Here is a 20587-nt window from a genome sequence, read left to right on the forward strand (position 1 = left end):
AGCTTCTGTGTAAGGGACAGCGTAAACAATGATACTATCTGCTAGCGTAAATCTGCTGCTCCCATGAACTAACTCTTTAAGTCAAGCCCGTGAACTAACTCTTTAAGTCAAGCAGATTTTATTACATGCATGGAAGACACTATCTGTAGAACCTTTCGTTTGGGAGACTTTTCGTAAATAAGAAAGTCATTCTTGTACTAATTCGAGTAGTCCATAATCAGAAAAATTCATCTATTTAAATTTTTTGAAATACGCGTTCATGAAATGACTGTTGATTTATTAGCATATTTCCATAAAAATATTGACATTTTAAATGGAAATTAAAAATATCTTACTTCATCTTTTCGTTTTTCGCTCTTCCACCTGCAGCTGACAAACACTACTTTAGCTAAGAAACCAAGAATGAAGCGTCGCATGGACTGAGGTATTTCTGTTCCACGATTTCCCTTGTAATGGACGTTCAAGGTAAGAATAGAAAATGCAGTTGCAAAAGCTACAAGACATACTGTTATTCCATAATACAGACCTAAAATTTTAAACTCAAAATTAACGATAAGTAAGAATGTTTTGTAAGCCAGCATACTATTATTATACTCGTATGAATAGTCATTAAAACAAATAAGACCAAAACACAAATACGAACTTTAGCTGGATAATAGCACTGAGTGATTCTTTCATTAGAATACATTGCAATAATTTACACAATATACCCTTATTAACAGTATCAGAGTCATCAATAGCATGTTCAAGAATGATTTCCTCCTTGACTTATATTTATCTGCTTTATAAAGTTATGAATGGATTTGATACTATGAAACATGTGTATTATGTTCAAAAGAGTTAACTGTCAGTTTGAGCTTCTTGTTTAATTAGAAAATTGTTTTTAAATGTGAAGCAGAATTTAATGAAAGCTTGATAATGTGCTTGGAGAGGGCTCTGTTAAGGAAAATCTACATTTCTATGCTAGTCATAGGGGAAAGGCCCCAAAGAGTAAAATATTCACTACACCTTAGTTAGTTAAGAACAAATGTTTCATACCTTGGAGACTTTTATGTTTATTAACCCATTATTTTATTTTACAAATTTTTTACTAACATTCCTATTTTCATCTGCTTTTGGCAGCTTCTAGAAGGCCTGAACTAAAGCTTACACATGTACTTTGCCCCGTGAACTGCATACCTTAATTATTAAATTTTACATTAACTTTTAAATTTCGTTAAATACCGCAAGAAGCAGTGACTCTGTTAATTACACAGGCCATGTAAGATGTTAAGTTCTAAAATAATGCTTCATTTTTAAATCTTCTGAATTATTTCTCTGAAAAACTAGATCTCATGACTATCTACACGGAGCCAGAGTCTGAACCTCGAGTCTCTGGCCAATCCCGCACCAAGTCTGAACTTCAGCCTTGGTGCGTGAAAGTGCAGTTACCCCTCGCTTATTATTATTTTTTTTGGACTTCGCTAATTTTTTTTGCGTTTTAGTCTATGTGTTATTTGTTTGATCAGATAGCCTGGCTCAGTAAAAGTAGGCGACCAGTGTAACTCTGATTCAAAATCTGGTTACGACCACGTGCAGTGTTGATAACGACTACGTGTTTCTGAGACTTCTTTGCCGATGCTTTATTTTTCTTCTTTTTTCCCCTTTCTAGTAATTTCGTTCTCCTGATGAAGAGTGACCTTTAGCTGCCCTCGAAATTGATGAGTGTTTTAATATATGTATGCTAAATACAAGGTTGTTATTGCGATTTTGATTGTTTACACAATATTCAATCAGACAATCTTAAGAGACATTTGTACACAAAATAAAGATCCAGCTACGAATTTAACATGTGTAATAGGGGACCCATTTTCACGCATCTGTTGGTTTTTGAAGGGCGCAACTTTGAAAAGAAGCTTTTCGAAATGATACCATTAAGTGGAATCAATGGATTCAATAAAATCTTTCTGTAAATGTCAAAGAGTAAGAATGGAAGAAGAGACTAAAAGGGTCTATATTTTCTCCTTCTTTTCCGCATGCCTTCGGGGTTGTAATTGGAACCTTCGGGGTGTAATTGGAATATTTAAGATTAATACTCGATGCGTATTCGCGAGACTGCGAGAACACTGCACGGCGGCAAGGACACTGCACATTTGCCTACTTCAAAATAATCCAACGACTCTACAGGGCCGTTCAGCCGTTTATCTGAGCTAACGGAGACCTCTGACATAGTCGACCCATCTCCAAAACCAGTTTTTCCCCCATAAGGCAGCGGGGTGAAAAATTTGAACTGCAGCTATAGCGGAGCTAGCCGACACATAGAACTGACTGCGTTAGCTCAGATAAACCCCAGTCTAAATGACAATTACAAGTCAATTAGGTGATAATATTAAAGCACATTTTCTGATACCGTGCTAGTTAATACAAGATTCCTTTGCTACCCTGCATTAGCATCTTAACTAAGTTTAGGTTAGATAAAAACTGGGTCAATCCAATTACAGAGAGTCAGGCTATAAAGTAAAACAAATATTGCAATACCAATGCCGTACAAATTAAAAGACTTATGTTTTAAAGAAACATGAGAAAATAACAAAAACATTTAACGAATGTTTTCTTATTATTCGTATGATCTACCGTCTGAGTCAAGCTGGATTATATTCAATCCAGCTTGACTCAGCCGGTAGATGACAAATGCTGATACATCTACGATGGAACCACTAATCGCAGAAATCAGCACTTTTCGGTTTATAGTTCTTCCTAAACTTTTTCTGAAGCGTTTTGATTTTAAATAGTAATACACGTAGAAAATTGATTCTCCATTAATAAATTTATTCATAAATACCTCTTTGAATTCTGCAAATTTAGGTACGAAATGTTTTGTTTTTAGCAAATTAAAATGTAATCGTTATTTAACAAAGTGTAATTTTAATTCTGTATTATTCATAATAATGCTAAATTTTAAATTTTACAGCACTTTCCCAACTCACCATACATAGATCGATTTCTTAAAACTCTACACCGTATTTTATGACACTTTGTAAATGGAAATGCATGGCTAAGATCAATACTTGAAGAAATAAATCCCTTTGGACATGCATACTTATAAACTGTCGTGAAAAATTAAAAAATAGCTTGGGAAACTTGTATGCCCATATAATTACCAATTAAATACTTGTAGAAGTAAGCAAATACGATGAAATGAAATTAAGCTTAAAATATTTTGTAGAGTTCTCATGTACTTAACCGTTTGTTAATTATGGCTATATGTCAAGTGTCGGTTAATTTTGGGCAAGTAACCAAAATAAATGCAATCAAAATAATAACCAGCCAAATGCCTTATTATCAAGACTTAACGATAACTGCTTTTGTTAAGAAAAATAAAACATGCTATTCTTCGTAGGCTAAATGGTGCAAATTAGACTTCCTAGTTAAAATCAAACAAATTACCTATGAAAGGCTACAAATATACTTTACCCGATTATCAACTGTTATAAGTTTAAGAATGTATCCATTACTCATCGGCTCATAACTCCATACGCCTTTTCGTAATTTCCATTTTAAGCAAGGCCATGTACTTGAAAAACATGTTCCTTACTCTGCAATGGCTGTGTATCGTTAATATGTGTGCATAGCACGTATAGGGGCAACATTTTCAGAATGTCATTTAGATGCATAATGGAGTGTCATCTCGTATTGCTATAACTACAAAACAATTGCTTTAAGATTATTGCTGTGGTCTCCATGCTCCTGTAATTTAATACTGAAGAATCTCAGGCTGTAAGTTTAACTACTTATTCATTTCCAGCATCTATTGAAACAATTCTTGTACAAGGAGCCTCTTGAACGAAAAAATCACGAGAAAAGTAGGTTACATCAGTGCTGTCATGTGCGTCATGCAGCTTGTCTCTGAAGCTGACCGTATGCAATGTAGCTTGGTAGCAGCAGCAGCAAGCATATGAGCTTTTGTAAACGTCTGTCATAAATAAAGACATTTTAAACTGCTGTTCAAATTGTTTGTTTTTCTAGTATATTTAAAACCGGTATCTCTATGATTTTTAAGTTGTACATACACTGCTACTCATTAAAACTGCAACACTAGGAAGGAATGATCTGATGAACGTCAAAATCACATAAAAGGAAGCCACCATCATGTGAACGCAACCACTGTCATGTGAATATGGAATCACTGGTTTGTTGAGGGTCATACTAAACGGTATGCAGGATCTCAATGCCCTCCCATCATTAACCCCCGAGTGGACAGACATATTGGGAGGTCAGCGCTGCAAAACCGTACAACCACATCATGGACCATTAGTCAGGAAATGAGTATATTTGCAGCACGCCCAGTATTGGCTCATACGGTGCGTCAACGTTTGCAGCAGCATAGAGACTATCAGTATAGCAACCATTACTTCGGCTTCCCTTGACAATGCAGCATAGAGAAAGAGAGACAGCGACTTTGATGCGCCGAACGACAAAGCTGCACACAGGACACGCACATCTCTAGTTCAGATCGATGATAATTTGAACGCAGATCTGACATCTTACGTCCAGTGGTTGTGCCTTATCTTCGATGCCTGCCAAACGCCATCTTCCAACAAGATAATGAAAGATCACATGTTGCACGTCGTGTTTTGACCTTCCTCGATACACAGGGTATTAGATTGCTGCCCTAGCCTGAACGGTCTCCAGATCCGTAACTCATTGAAAACATCTGGTCATGGGTTGCTGCGAGACTGGCCCGCCACCTCTCTCCAGCTAATACGATTGATGAAGTGGGGCATAGACTTCAAGTAGCATGGAGTGAGTTGCCCGTTTCTGTCATCTAAGCCCAGTTCGACTTCTTGCCTAACCAGGCAAGGGCCGCTTTAGATGTCGAGGCTGGTAGCTGTTTCTACTAATTTCGCCGCCCTGTAAACTCCGAACCGCTTACAAATTTAATAATTTTATCATCATGCCTTGTTGTGTATGTACAATAAAAATCTTGTTTTTAGTATTTGCTTTCCTTCATGGCGTTGCAATTTTAATGGCCAGCAGTGTACATCGTAAAAATGTTTCATATCTTTTTTCAATCATATAAAGTTTTCTCACATTGTAAAATTCTGGTGTCTGTGCTCGTAAGTTCAAGAAGCGGTTTCGTGAACTGGAAATATTATGCGCATTCTGTATCTCTTTTCGCATATCGCGAGAGATCCCCATTAGCTTGACAAGTTATTTTAGGCTATCTTCTTACTTGCAAAAACAAAAGCATAGACTAATTCCACCTTATTTCAGACACGACCTGGGATTAATTGATTTAATTTATTTGTGATGCAATGTGCGTCGATGCGGATGAAATATTTTAACTTTTGGAATTCTTTGAATTTAATTAAACCTTTCCAAATGACAGATGGGGAGTTTGTCTCTTGGTACAAGTAAATATGGACGGATGATTTAAAATATGGAATTCATTTCTATTTATGAACTTAAACAATAACTGAAGCTTGTCACATTTTGCTGTCTTTTTTCCCTCAGATGATAGCGAGCGTATTCTCTGCATTATTCTTTTTAAAGAAGTGAAGGAAGATAAATGTATGTTCTAAGCAGGTTTTATTTCTGTTACTGCATTTTGTTAAATACGTACACACATCTTGAGAACTCAAGCTGTCATTCATTCATTATATGCAGTGTGCAATAGATAAGCTATTTATATACAGATATGAAACAATATTTCAATTTGGTTTATTTAGTTATGGCAAAGCTTCTAGGGCTATCTGCCTGAGGGCAGGGATGCCTCGTGGAGGACTTTCTAAGGGAAACTGGCTCGTATACACGTAATGCATGGGGAAAAACACAAAAACATCCATGCAGCCAGTCCGTTCGCGGGATTCGAACCTCGGACCAAATTACCAGTGTTCAGCAACTTTACCGCTCGGCCACTGGTGAGCCCAATATTTCAGTGTCATACTGTTAGTACTAAGATTCAAAAGAAAGTTAAAATATTAAATTCATGTAATCGTATAGGGAAATTAGAGAAAATGCATGAAATCCAATGACACAAAATCTTACGACATTTGCTTAACCTAGAGAGAGTTATTTTATTTTAAAATTCTTTCCTACACGATAAAATGTAAGTTCTTATAATTACGTATCGCCCAGTAAAAATGTAATAATAAGATCCATTCGCCTTTCAAAACACATGAAGAGCTAATTTGATATAAATTTGAAAATCTTATTTTAAAAAAAAATGTCATTTAAAATATTTGGCATTTTCAAAAGAAAACTAGACAAGCATAAAAATACATGCATATTAGGCAAAAACATAATAAATATGTAAAAATGTTTTAGTACGTTTTCGTTAAAACCACACCATTTGGGGTCGCTTTTCGTTTTGTTTTGTTTTAGCATATTTCTTCATAAAGAGATATGATTTGGCTTCATTTTTGGATGAATTCTTACTGCAATAAATTCCGTGACTTGGTATTTACCAAGAAATTAAAAAGTGGCTACCCTGTTTTCTTTACGAAAGAGATGGTATCTATAAAGAAAGATTGTGATTGAAATAACTGCCTCGTGAAATTCAAATGTGACTCGATACAAAAACGGTTATGCAACCTTCGCTCATGTAGAGAAGAAAAAAGGGTGCCCCAATAAAAACATAATTTGTGGGACTACGCAATCCTTTCTTAATTCATTTACTTGTATGATTTTTACGATTCATTTACTTATGGTAACTGGTAATTGAAAGATAGATACATAACCCCCCCCTACTTAGGCAAAGTTACTTAGCCCTGTGAGCCTTATAGTCTACGTTCGACTATAAGGCTCACAGGGGCCTGCTCAGCCAGTAGCCACCGTGAAACTTAAAAAGTTATAAAAAAAATAACAAACCAAAAGTAAACTGATGAGCATAAACTTATCAGACCACATAAATAAAACGAAAATAATGAACTCGAAGAAAATTGGTTACACATTTACAAAAAATTACACGTAAAAAAAAATAATAAGCACACATACAACCACAATTATACCAAATTCAATTTTCTTTCCATACATTTACCAAACAATTTTCTCTGCCACTCTCTTAAGATTTGTATAGATTTTAAAATCTATTACCAAGTCAGACTGATGATTCTGAAAAACATTCTAGCTGCCCGATAGGTCTCGACGAAGAGAACATTATCGCCCTTAATATTACACATTTTATTGTTTTTATTTTCTTGAAGTTTAAATCTAAATAAATAGGCCAGTAATACTGTGGCCTATTACTCATGGTATCAGGAATGAACGCTATTTAGGTTTAAGAATCAAAGCTTGCTTCATACGAAATGCAACACCCCGGCCGGACTGCAATAATAACATAATAGAGGTATGTGCCAATTGCTTGTTGTCTTGTCTGAAGGTAAATGTTGATGGGTGAAATAAAATTGGGGGAATTGCTAATAACTTATTCACAAAAAAGACAGAAATAACGCAAGACGTGCTCTTCTCCCACAATAAGTTTTTGAGGTTAGGTTAGGTTAGGTTATTTAGTTACAGCAAAGCCTCGAGGGCTATCTGTCTAAGGGGAGGGATGCCTTCGTGGAGGACTTTCTAAGGGAAACTGGCTCGTATACACGTTACACATGGGGAAAACCACGAAAACGCCCATGCAGTCAGCCCGTTCGTGGGATTCAAACCTCGGACCGAACTACCAGTGTTCAGCGCTCGGCCGCTGGTGGGCCAAAAAGTTTTTGAGGACTTGGTCTTGAAATATAAAGCATATTTCTTCTTGTTGTTCACAATTGCTCTGTTTCCTCTAGTATCAAGTCAAAGCGTGGGGAAAGAAATAATTTAAAATGCGCCAATATAGCACTGCAAATGCGTGATATAGTTTTAATGGTTTAGTTTGTTTAATTATGGCAAAACACACAAGGGCTATCTGTCTAATGTAAGGGATGTCTTCGTGGAGGACTTTCTAAGGGAAACTTACTAACCAAAAAAAGTCCGAAGTTCAAATCCTGTGAACCGGCTGGCTGAATGGGCACTTTCGTAGTTTTCCCTGTGTATAACGTGTATACGAGCCAGTTTCCCTTAGAAAGTCTTCCACGAAGGCATCCCTTCCTTTAGGCAGATAGCCCTCGAGTGCTTTGTATATAAGTATTACATTTTTGGAATCGTTTAAGTTATTTTTTGGGGTTCAAAATCAAAACTTTGAAAATTTAGGCCGTTTTATGTACTATGTGCCCTTTTGAAAAAATTATAAAAATGTTTAATATCTGACTCAGAATTTTCTTGTAACACTCCGAAATCTTTGAGACAAGTTCTGATGAATGTCATCTTCCTCCACTTTACTAGAAACATCGCTGTCTTTCACATTGTATACAATATCATCTTGATTTACGGCCATATTACTGCACATAATTAAAAAATCATAAATTTTTGTTTAAAACTAGAAGAGTATGCAGTTCTTTTCTCTTTCAGCATACTTCGCTATGGTGCAGAAATTGAGAACCATAAATTGCTCACAAAAGCGAGAAGAAAGTTGAAAGGGGATATATTGTGATCGCTTGAAAATGGTTATCACGACTAATAACAAAGTAAAGTCACTGAGCTATTGCTGAAGCGCAATATTAAAGAAGGGTTTTCACGAATCATTTCTTATCTGGAGAACAGGTGCGGTTCCAAATACTGAACAGTGGTTGCTTTTGTAAGAATTGATTTGGCTTGATTAAGGCAAAGCACTCGCGGGCTGTCTGCCTCAGAGGAGAGATGCCTTCGTGGAGAACTTTCGAAGAGAAACTGGTCCGTATCCACACTGTACACGGGGAAAACCACGAAAACGTACATAAAGCCAGCCTGTTCGCTGAATATGAGCCCGAGTCGAACTACCACTATTCAGCGACTTTACCGTTCAGCCTCTGGTAAGCTTGTAAGGATTGTTAAGTAGTATTTGCACAGTGTTCTCCAAACAGTTGTGGCCCACAAGCGGCCGAGTACTTAAGTCACTGAACACTTGTAATTCGGTCCGAAGTTCCAATCCCGAGAACGGGCTGTCTGCATGGGCGTTTTTGCGCTTTTCCTCAAGTGTAAAGGGTATAACAACCAGTTTCCATTAGAAATCCCTCCGGGAAGGCATCTGTCACATTAGGCAGATAAGCCTTGAGTGATTTGTTGTAATAAAAAATAAACCATAAACATCGCGAAAGGACTCGTGGTTTCGTGTCTTTCTAAACATGTGATGTGGATAAAAGCCTCTTCCCTTTAAAAAAGTCCTCTAGGAAGGTATTCTTTCGCATAAGCAAATACCCCTCGAGACGCATTACCTTAATCAAGTAACCTAACCTAATTTTCTATTTGTTAACTGTTGAATGTTTTCGTGTAGAATGATATTTATACAAATTCGACAATTGATTTCTTCTAGCACTTAAGAAATTATTTTCTAAAATAAAAGTATAAAAAAGAAAATTATTTTGCCACTACTTACTAATAAGAGGCGTCTGCTGTGTCGGTGGCAGGTTGTCTTTTACCAGCACGAGAAAGATCGAAAGGGATAATAAAGTATTGATACCAAGAGTCACTTTTTCTCCGGAGTCTGAAGGAACACAAAATGCTAATAAAGAAATGCCATTGATGAGAACACAAGGCAATATGAGATTGAAAATGTGAAGCATTGGCCGGCGTCGAATTTTGATGACGTAAGTAATGTCTGGGTAATTTTCATCGCAGCAAGAATATCTCTCGCTGTTGACTTGAGAAGAAAATTCGTCTAAGTCAAATTCTCCATTTGGCTGGTAATGAGTAAAATCACCATAATCTTTGACACGGGTCAAATCCAACTGTAAGAAATTAAAAGAAAAATTAGGCTAATATTATATCAACAGAAAATAAATCTTGGTACTTACATATTATCGCAATCCCCTTAACAGAAGTCACCAAATTTTCAGAATGGACCAAACTCTGACAATCAAGTACATAAGCATTCTTCAAGCAAACATGCTCATAACAGTCCTTCAGTCAACCAGTGTTGACATTTTCGTATTTATTTAGTTGTATTTTAAGTTCTAACGGTTTTTATGAACAAATCAGGACATTCTTTGTTTTTAATTGAATCTTAAAATACCGCTTGTAGAATTTTCCAACAGCGGAAAAGACGTAAAGGTTCAGCAGACATACAGTATTTTTTTGCAAAATAGCTAAAGGAAACAATGATGAGATGAGTTTGGTAGAAAGCCTCATGCAATGCCGAGTTAGTAGAATTCTGATTTTTTAAAGAGAAAACAGATTGATTTGTACATGGGAAAAATAACAGTGATAAAAAAATTAGAGAAGAATTTTCTCGTAAAATGTAATTTTTTATTTTTTTAATGTGTCATATAATCCTTATTTTAAAATGCTTTTTCTTTTGATTTGTTGATAATGTATGCTGACTTATGATAACTATTAATACTTTGGGAATGTTTATAAAAAAATTTTGTGAAATTCGGCAGCATGCAGCCGATAAGTAATTCTTACATTTTTGTCTGTAAGACTTCCAGATTGCGCCAAGGTAAATTTAGTTAACACGTAAGTACCAAAATCTTAAATAAAAGAAATAATTAACAATATTTTTAAAAAATCTGAAAATTTGATCATTTTCTTTCTTTTATTTCTTTTAATTAGCCCAGGTCTCTTTCAACCTGAAATGAAGAGTGATTATTAGCCAAATTCTGACAATTGTCATCAGAGAACTCTTGATTTGCTTTTTCCGCGTACGTCACAGACTTAAAAGTTTTTTGATAATATCGGAAAATATAACTGTTACGACTGTGTTCTTTTTCACAAGAAGGCATAAATCTTGTGATTATAATTAAATGCTTCCCTGTTGATCCGCTTGTTAATCTTCGATGATCGACCAGCACCCAGAGCTGTAAATCCAAATTCAAAGACTCTCCATAAGTATTCTTTAATTTCTATTAAATACGTTAAATCTTCTAACCTAAATATGTTTATCTATGTAATATGTTAATCTTCCGAGGCTAACAGACTGTGAGAATGACTTCTAATTAATGCTTGTATAAAGGAGCTTTTATTGCTAGGTTGTGTTAAGAATTATAATTAAATTTGCACTTGCACAAATACGTATTTTATTCGTTCTAAAATATAAGTAAAAGAAACTGACTGCCATGAGATCAATTGTATGTAGTTATATTGAACTCTAGTAATTATTCAACACATTTAAAATGCAGTTTAGCTAACTGAAGAGAATACGCAACGAAAAGGGAAATTGTCTTTATAATGCTAAATTAGTTGACGAAGTTTCCAGACATTCGGGTAGTAATTATGATGAGACGTTTGTTTCAGTTGCCAAATAGACGAAAATCAGAACGTCTGTTTTTTCGAGTACGTCCCACGAAGGTTTGAAAATGCTTTTTATAGAAATGAAAACAGCGTTACTTAATAAAGTGGAAGCAGACACTTTCATTTAACAACTAAAATTAAAGGTGAAGAGAATAATGTCTGTAACCTGAGAAAAGCTTTACACACCGTATAACATAAGTAAAAAAAAAATTTTTTTAAAGTCCATTCCTACTTAGGTCAGAGCCAGTTTCCCTTAGGAAGTCCTCCACGAAGGCATCCCTTCCCTAGGCAGATAGCCTTAGTGCGCTTTGCCATAATTAAATAAACAAAACTAAACCTACTTAGGTCAAAGAAGAAAATTTTTAAAAAAGCAAAGAAAATTAAATTAAAAATTAATTAATTATTAATTTATTAAAGTTAAAAATTTATATAATAATACTATTTGATATATAACAATTTAATATATAAAAATTTTTAATATGTGAAAAACTGTATTAACATCAAGTGTCATGCACTACAAGTTTAAAAAACGTATTTGAACTTGAGAGGATGAATAAAAAGTATTTTATTAACGACTAAAATAATTAATTAATAAAGAATTAAATAACGGACTTTTTTACAGTCAATTCCTACTTAGGTCAACATAGAATTAAAAATTTTAATAATTTTTAATATGTGAAAAAACTGTATTAACATCAAGTGGCATCCACTACAAGTTTAAAAAAGTGTATTTGAACTTGAGTGGATGAATAAAAAGTATTTTATTAACGACTGAAAATTTGAACAAGGTATAGACAGAGTGGGAGCTAATAGTAAGAAAAAAAAAAAAAAAAAGAGACGCACCAAGGAGTTATTTGAATGGGATGAAACTGCATATTGCTTTACGACAGAATATGCAAACCATACTTTATGAGAGAATATGCAAATGATTAACTTTTGGCGGCCAATAATTGATTAGCTGGAGTTCCAGCGCATTGCGACGGAGAATGCGGATGGTGTATAAAACAAAGGACATTAAAAAACTGACTGGCTGCATGGGCATTTTCATGGCTTTCTCTATGTGTAACGTGGATACGAGCTAGTTTCCCTTATAAAGTCCTCTATGAAGTCGTCCCTTCTCTTAGACACCTTGCTCTCGAACCAAATAAACCAAACCAAATGAACCCTTCCTGAGTATAAATAGTGATTTAGCGCTTAGAACATCTAGTTAGCTGGGAAAATCTGTCGTTAGATTCCCACTAGAAGCGAAGATATAATTTTTCAAGTATCTCTCTTCGAAAGGTGTGCCTTATGAACGTAAATGTAGATGATGATGAAACGCCACCACCTAGATTTAGTTGACTGTGTCTCATGGTTCTTCCTAATCTCCCTTTAAGTGATGTGGAACGTAAAAATAATATCACATTCTTCCCAAGCGTTCCATTGTGCTGTAGATTTTAGTAGTTAGCAACTAAACTGGATGATTCGTTATTCGATAGAAAAGCTGCAGTGCATTTTTAACCCGTTCGTGACCAAGGTCGCGTGGACGCGACGCAGCGATTCCACTCTTATCAGCCCAGCGTCGCTTCCACGCGAAGAGCTCCGATTGATATGGAGAGACCAGCGTCGTGTATGCGTAATCGGAACGTTTTATTTGAATTTTTAAATGCTACTAGATAGCGTTAAACGGCAACGGTTTTCACAGTGGTCGACTCATATGGTATTTGACCTTCATGAACGGGCATTGGTTTCTGTTCTATGCTTCTGTATTTGATATATTTATTGATGTAAACAAAGTGAGAATCACGGCTCTTTAAAGGGCTGAGATTTATTGCTCGCTGTGTTTATATTTTAACAGATTGTGGAAATTTATGGAACGTTTATTAGTTGAAATGTTGGAATAGAATTGCGTTTGTCTTTTGAGGTTTGACAGAGCGAGATTTCGAAATAGATGAATTAATCAAATAGTGAAATGGAAGAAAGAATTTCTTCTAGTTAATATAAACAAACTGGGAAACACGGGTGTTTGAAAGGGCACGTGTGAGTTCAAGTGACTTGTTTATTGCTTTGTTTTTTTCATTAGGAGAATATGGGGGAGTACATTCAGCGGATTAGCAACGGGTAAGAGTAAAATATTGATGTTCGGTTTTGGCGCCTTTTTTTTTTTTTTTTTTTTTTTTTTTTTTTTTTTTTTATTATGTGTGTGTTTCGTAGAAGTTTAGGGATATGTGATCGGAAAATTCAGTGAATTTATTTGCATTTAATGACAAAAAGAAAAAAGTGCTGATGTTATCAACTATACATGACGGTGTTATTGTGCCAATTGGTAAAAGAGATCGAAAGACTGGAAAGGACATTTTGAAGCCACTCTGCGTTGTGGAGTATAATCACAATATGGGGGGTGTTGACATTGGCGATTCTATTATTCATCACTATCCAGCATTTAGAAAAACCGTAAAATGGTATAAAAAGCTGTTTTTTGGTTTGTTAGATATGGCACTTCTAAATGCAAATGTAATATATTCGAAGGTAAAAGGCGAGAAAATATCTGCTTTGGAATTCAGATCCTGAGTTATTCATCAAATAATAGGAAAATTTGCTAAACCAAGGAGCTCAAAAAACTTGTTCAAAATTACCGGGCATTCAACCATTTCGTCTAACTGGTAGACATTTTCCAAAAACTTATATTGATGGGAAAGGAAATAAAAGTAGAAGAAGATGTGTCGTATGTGCTAAAAAAAAATCGAAAACAAACATCATATTATGAGTGCAAAATATGCAATGTTGGACTCTGTGTGGATCCTTGTTTTGAACTATATCACACACAGCAGAATTTTTAAATTTCGATTTTATTCAGAATACATTATTATTCTTAATTTCCTCTTTTTTTATTTTGTGTTTGTAATATTTGCAGCTTTGTTTTATTGTGTATAGTATTTGTTTTCATGTGCATAGTAATAATTTTAGTTTTTTGCATATTTCATTCATTTGTATTAACGTTATATTTTTTATTTTAATACATATTAAATAGAAGTATAGTATATATATAATTTATAAATTTGGAGTCTTTTTATTAAAATGCTGATTTTATACGAATTTTTTTGTAAACTTAGGCTTAACTGCTTAAAATGCGCGGGCCGGTAGTGACGCTCCGTTTCAGAGCGTTCGTTCCCGTGACTGAGTTTTATTTCCGGTGCGCTGGTCCTCAAGGGGTTAAAGCTTCCTGCTTGGAAAGTCTAATAGTTTTTATATTTTAACAAGGTAAAAGATATTTTTGAGGGGTGCTTCCTATAATATCAATTATTAAAAAGAAAAAAAACAACAACATAGAAACGTTTAACAGAATGCATTTCAAGCGGTGGGAAAAGATTTATGAAATAAGAAAAGTTAATTCTAAGTATTAACTACAAGGGGCTTTTCATGTCTCAGAGACGATGGGAAAATCTCAGAACCGCTTTTAAATTATTCGTAGCTAACGTTAATTATTTTACTTGATGAGCTGTATAAAATATTAGATATTAGTTACTGGCAATGAGAATAAACTAATAACCGCTACAGCTTTAAACACAGATTATGTAGTAGATAGTACTTCTAAACATGCATCACCGGAATTTTAGCATTAATCAGAGCAAATGTTCCAGAAATGGTTAACAACCACTAGCTAGTAAATATGTCATACGTGTAATGTATGCTAAAGTCGCTTTAAGTGATAAATCTTGTTCCGATTCATTACTCCTTTTGGCTGATTTCACAGCCAAGACTCGCATGGGTACATCTATACGCAAACTCGTTCGTTGCTATCTATACGCAAACAAGCTCCTTTTAAGCCTAATCTTAATTATTTATTTTTGCAATTATTCCTCGAGGATATGTTCAGTGCAAATAATTTTACGTACATGCAGAGGTTTCCCAAAAGAACCAATAGTTGTGAGTCTGGAATAACAACGGTTTCCAATACGTCAGGATGATGGAAAATACAATGTAAATTTGAGCAGGCAGTTCGCTGATTATCTTTAAAAAAAGTGAAGATGGTTTGGTTGAAAAAAAAAAAAAAAAAAAAAAGAGCGAAGAGCTGGCTGCATGGCTGTTTTCGAGGAGAAAACCATGAAAACACCCATGCAGCCAGCCCGTTCACGAGATTCGAACCTCACACCGAACTAGCAGTGCTTAATGACTTTACCTCTCGTTCGCTGGTGAGCTCGAATTAGTTTAAGAAAGGTAGGACATACTTCTTTTGATAGTACATAGGTTGCCATCTTTCTTTTGCAATACATAAATTCTCCTGTTTGCAGGGATTTTACCCAACAACAGAGGCATAGCTAGGGTTTTCAGTGCCCAGAGACAACTGAAGATTTTGCGCCCCTTTCTCTGTACCAAGAACGAAAAACATTTCATTTTAAAATTTTGTAACCTCAATTTGGCGCCTCGTGAATGCTGCACCCGGGGACAGATGTCCCCCCTTGCCCCACCCTAGCTACGCCACTGCCCAACACTAGGGATTTTTGGAAGTAAAATTTTATTCCTTGGATATCTCTTTCGCTCTCTGAAAGGCTATTTTCTTTCTACGAAGTTACCAAATTGGATCCTTATCTCTTCAGACAATCATTTATCATCCTCTTTTAAAAGATCCTCTGTTGAAAAGCCTCTATGTCTCTTTTAAAGGGATGAATTAAATATTTTTAATTTGAATCCCCTTATATTCCTACCAGATGAAGTACAGATTTCTTATTATATGAGAGATTCAGCTGGTATTTATGATACAAAGGGAAAAGCTAGGTCTTGAATGCATAAAAATCTAAAACTTACAATGTTTAAAAATTAGATGTTATGCACCAAAAGTTGAAAACTAAGCTTTTTGGTTTATTTAATTATGGTAAAGCACACTAGGGTTATCTGCCTAAGGGGAGGGATGCCTTCGAGGAGGACTTTCCAAGGGAAACTTGCTTGCATAAACGTTGAAAATTAAGAAACATTGACATGGTACATATTTTATCTTCTGTGCCAAGAACAATGTCTATTAAAAATTGAGAATTTCACAAATTAATAATACTTTTTTTTGGATGGGAGTCATTATATTTACTTTTCTTAGTTTCAACTTGAATATAATATATAATTTGCTAATATTTTAACAGCAGTGTTTCATTTAATTATACTCATATTCAAATGTCGTCATTTTTATAAACAAATAAATAAAATTCTGTAACATATTGTTAAATACACTACTGTAATTTGTTTTCGCACAACTAACATTTAGAAAGTTTCGCTAAGGCTTATGTTATTCCTTGTAACCAGATATGAAGCAGAGCTGATTTGCAATGTAATCAACTATAATCTTAAAAGAAAAAGCTTTGACTAACGTCTTTACTCCTTTTTAAAATTCGGCCAGGTTCACGTAGAACTAGATCATGTTCTGCTATTTGCTGTTAGTGCATTATTCTTCGTTTTTCGTAATTTTTCTTGGCTCACTAGCGGCCGAGCGGTAAAATGGCTGAAAACTGGTAGTTCCAACCTGCGTTTGATTACAGGAGTCATGTTTTTACCCATGTGTAACGAACGTGCCTCAGAAAGTCCTCTGCGAAGGCATCTCTTCCCTTAAGCAGATAGCCCTAGTGTGCTTGGCCATTAATCAACCAAACCATATTTTTTCTTGCCCTCTCGCCATTTTGTCACTTCCCTCAGCCTCTATCCAGATGCCAGTGTTACATAACTTCACATGGTTGCTACAATAGTAGTGAAACCTTCCTAAGATGATTAACTGTAGTTCCAGATGATTTTGATTTTCAGAGGAGATGAAATAACTATTGTATAGGTTGGGAACCACTAATTGAATATGTTCTAAAAATCATCTTGACATTGCTTCAAAATATATGCTTTGTTAAACTATCATTTCAAGGAGTTGGACGTCGATGGAAGCTGCACTGTATAACTACACGAGTTTCTCTGCAAATCGATGAGAAAATTGTTGCACGCATTTTAGCCGTTTCTTAGAGTATATTATATAATAAATTCAGAAAGTCCAATTATAAAGTCAATGATAGAAAAGACACTTACTTTAGATCCATCATAAGCCCAAGATGCAAATTTCATGTTACAAGTCTGAACATCGAAAGGAAAATATTCGACATCCATACCACAGGTACTTTTGAAAATTCCAGCTGAAGGCCACAAAACATCCCCAGTCGCCTGAACAATAACGTTTGTGTTCATAATAGCCATGCTGTACAATGAATCAGCACTAAGGAAAGGTGGGAAAAGAAGCCAGTGTTAGAATTTTTACAAAATTATATCTATGAAACTAAGTATTAAGTAACATTAAAATTTTACCTCTGTTGTATGAAAAATTACAAATGAAGTAATACCATTGTAAACATTTCTTGATATGAATGTAAAATATTTAAATATAATGAAATTGACCTAATTTCCAGTCACAGCCAAAGCATACGACATGGGTTTGATTTTCAATCGCATTTTCAAATCCAATTTTTTCTGAGCTTTTATTAAAATTTACCAATAACGATAGAAATGAGAGACTGCAAAATAATAATCTGGAAATTTCTTTGATTATGAAGTACCAAAAAATAATGCTTAGGAAATGTCCATAATTGCAGTGTCCCGAAGGAAAATTCAACCCAACATTTGAACATGTATACGGTTACTCCAAAAAGTATTCGACCATCAACCGATTATCTAAACAATTTGTCATTAAAAAACATTAAACAAAGAACTAGAAATTTTATTTTTATCATTTGAAAATAACAGAATGAAGATATACCTCAGGCACACTTCCAAAGAAATTAAATAAACTATACTACCATAAAAAAGAAAGAAAAGAACATTTTAGATTCCATAACATGGGTCAAAAAAGTATTCAACATTATCCTAAAATAGAAGCAATATTTATCTTACGATTTATATTTTGCAGGATGCCCTTAGACTTAATAATGGCTTCAGTCTAGATGGCATGCTTACAATTAGTTTTTTAGTGTAATCACTTTGCATTTTATACCATTCTTCCTCTAAATGCTGTTTTAGTTTTATCTTCTTTGTAGTACCTTTATTTCTGATCCTTTGACTTAATTCTTCCCATAAATATTCGACTGGATTTACGTCTGGTGGTTGTGAGGGTGTTTCAAGTACTTTTGGTGTATTGTGCAACAGCCAAAGCTTCAGATCATTATCTTGCATGAACACAAAAATCTGTCGATAATCCCATAAATTAAGCACTAGCATGTAAATTTGTTTTCAGAATGTTAATATATAGTTCATTATGGCTATCAATAAAATGTAGTTTCTATACACCTGCATAAGACATTGTGACGACTGAACACCCGTGTTGGATGAAAGGAAAAGAGCAGTTGTCTTTTAAAAATTTATTTAAAAAACTTAGTAAGAATTTCTTGAATACTAATAAGTAAAATAATTAAAACATTACAGCCATAATACAAAACAACGCGGGTTGCGTCTTCTTTCAAGTCTTTCACTGCATAAAAAGCTCACACAAAAGGCCCTCTCTTTCGTTTTGTTAAACGTGTTGTCGGAAATACCTTGGAATGGGGTAATTTACGAAGGCCCTTGTGTCCGGAAACCGCACAAGGGGATTTACGCAACATCTTTTCTCAAAGTTCTAACTGACAATTAGTCTCTGGACAAAACAGCAAGTTCTTCTCATTAAAAAAATGTTTGACAGACGTGTGCATATCGTTACAATATGCACCCCCAAACTATAACGGAATGTTCGACATAGTTTACTATTAGTCGGAAATTTTCTCAATTCAAATTTATTTCTTTGTCCCCGTACCTTACAATTACCATCTGCTCCAAATAAGTTATATTTACTTTCATAACTAAATATAACTTTTTTTCCAAAAGTCTAGTTCCGTTTACATATTTTTTCGCAAATGTTTTCTACTTTCTACTTGTTTTCGAGCTGATCCTTTTTTATAACTAAATTCTTTAAGGGTATTTCTTACAGTCTGAGTACACACTTCTTTCTTAACCAGTAGTTTCAATTCTGGACCACTTAACGTTGGATCTTTTTAACTTCATTTGAAAGATACCGTTTATCATACTCATCAACGTTTTTAAGCGCCCTCTTCTTGTCCTGTTTACAAAATATATTGACTATGGATGCCATTTTACTATGTATTTTGCAGTTGAAAGTGCTCTTTTAATAGCTTGAGCAATTTTCTCATATGTATCTCCATATTTCTTCATATTAATTACAATTTTCCTATCTTCAATTGTATTTTTTCTTTTTCCCAGGCATTTTTAAATTCCCCGTTTAAAATTTCAGAAATACGCTTGATTCAAGCCAAAATGTTTCAAATAACTTTAACTCTTGTAACACTTAAGAATGTTTTCAAGTGTTAATTTAAACATTGTAACCCTTCAGACGACCTATTACTCGTGAGAGTCGAATACATTTTAGTCTATAAAAACTGGTAGTTTACAAGAAAGTCGCTTTTATCTTCATTAAATTTGCTTTTTTCAAACAAGATTTTCTATTTAATGAGTAGTATACACATTGATAAAGACTAAAATAAGAGAAGGTAGCAACAAATTATCAGAACTATGCTTTTATGTCATTTTAAAAACATTGGTTAATAAAGTCAAATACTTTTTTGACAAATTGTAAATCATTTTTTTAAGATGTTAAGTTCCACCTGATTGGGGCTAAAGCATGTTTCGATTAATTTCTGTTCCCGTTTCTCAACTACTGAAACAACTACGTTCTATAATGCAACTCCGTTGACGTTTAATAAGCAATTAAAGGATTAACTGTAGAGCTTATTGCCTGCGGTTTTGGGTCCGTTGTCGGAGAGGTGGTTAGTATATCTCGAGACATTTGGATAACTACTGTAACTTTGCAACAATACAATAACCCTAAAGTATACTTGATATATGAGACACTTAAGGTAATGAGTGTATGAACAAAATACTGAGGTAAACTCAACTAATGGCAGATTCACCTGCATTTGAATGTAAAACACTGAAAGATTGAAAAGCTGTTAGCACTATGGTAATCGAAGGTTTTTAATATAATTTTTTTCTGTAGAGAAACAAGTTGTTGTATAGAAGAAATAAATGTTCAAGAGTTCAAACTTAAATTTAAATGCATATTTCTCTCAATTCAGCTTAAATGAATGTAGGTAAGCTCAGTTGTCATTAACTGGATAAAGTAGACCATAGATAAAGTATTTAGAATGAAAAGGAATTTTTAAGACATTCATTTGTTGGACAATGACCTCAGGCCTCTTGCACTTGTGTAATATGAAGATTTCTGACGACTAGAAAAGTATTTAACATACTGCCTTCACTTGATACAGAGCGG

General features: G+C 34.5%; 1 protein-coding gene across 1 annotated transcript in view; it reads right to left on the reverse strand.

Moving 5' to 3' along the window:
* The window catches only part of LOC118196887 (neuronal acetylcholine receptor subunit alpha-10-like), a 99364-nt gene that overhangs the window by 41009 nt on the left and 37768 nt on the right, over positions 1-20587 (reverse strand). The window contains exons 5-7 of the mRNA XM_085808790.1: positions 17308-17491; positions 9425-9776; positions 336-526 (exon numbers count right to left, since the gene is read on the reverse strand). Coding sequence (XP_085664916.1) covers positions 336-526; positions 9425-9776; positions 17308-17491 — 727 coding nt within the window. The remainder of the gene's footprint in view (positions 1-335; positions 527-9424; positions 9777-17307; positions 17492-20587) is intronic.

Source organism: Stegodyphus dumicola, chromosome X2, assembly GCF_044657685.1.
Source record: "Stegodyphus dumicola isolate Sdum_Otavi_A_Nest chromosome X2, ASM4465768v1".
Taxonomy (NCBI): Eukaryota; Metazoa; Arthropoda; class Arachnida; order Araneae; family Eresidae; genus Stegodyphus; species Stegodyphus dumicola.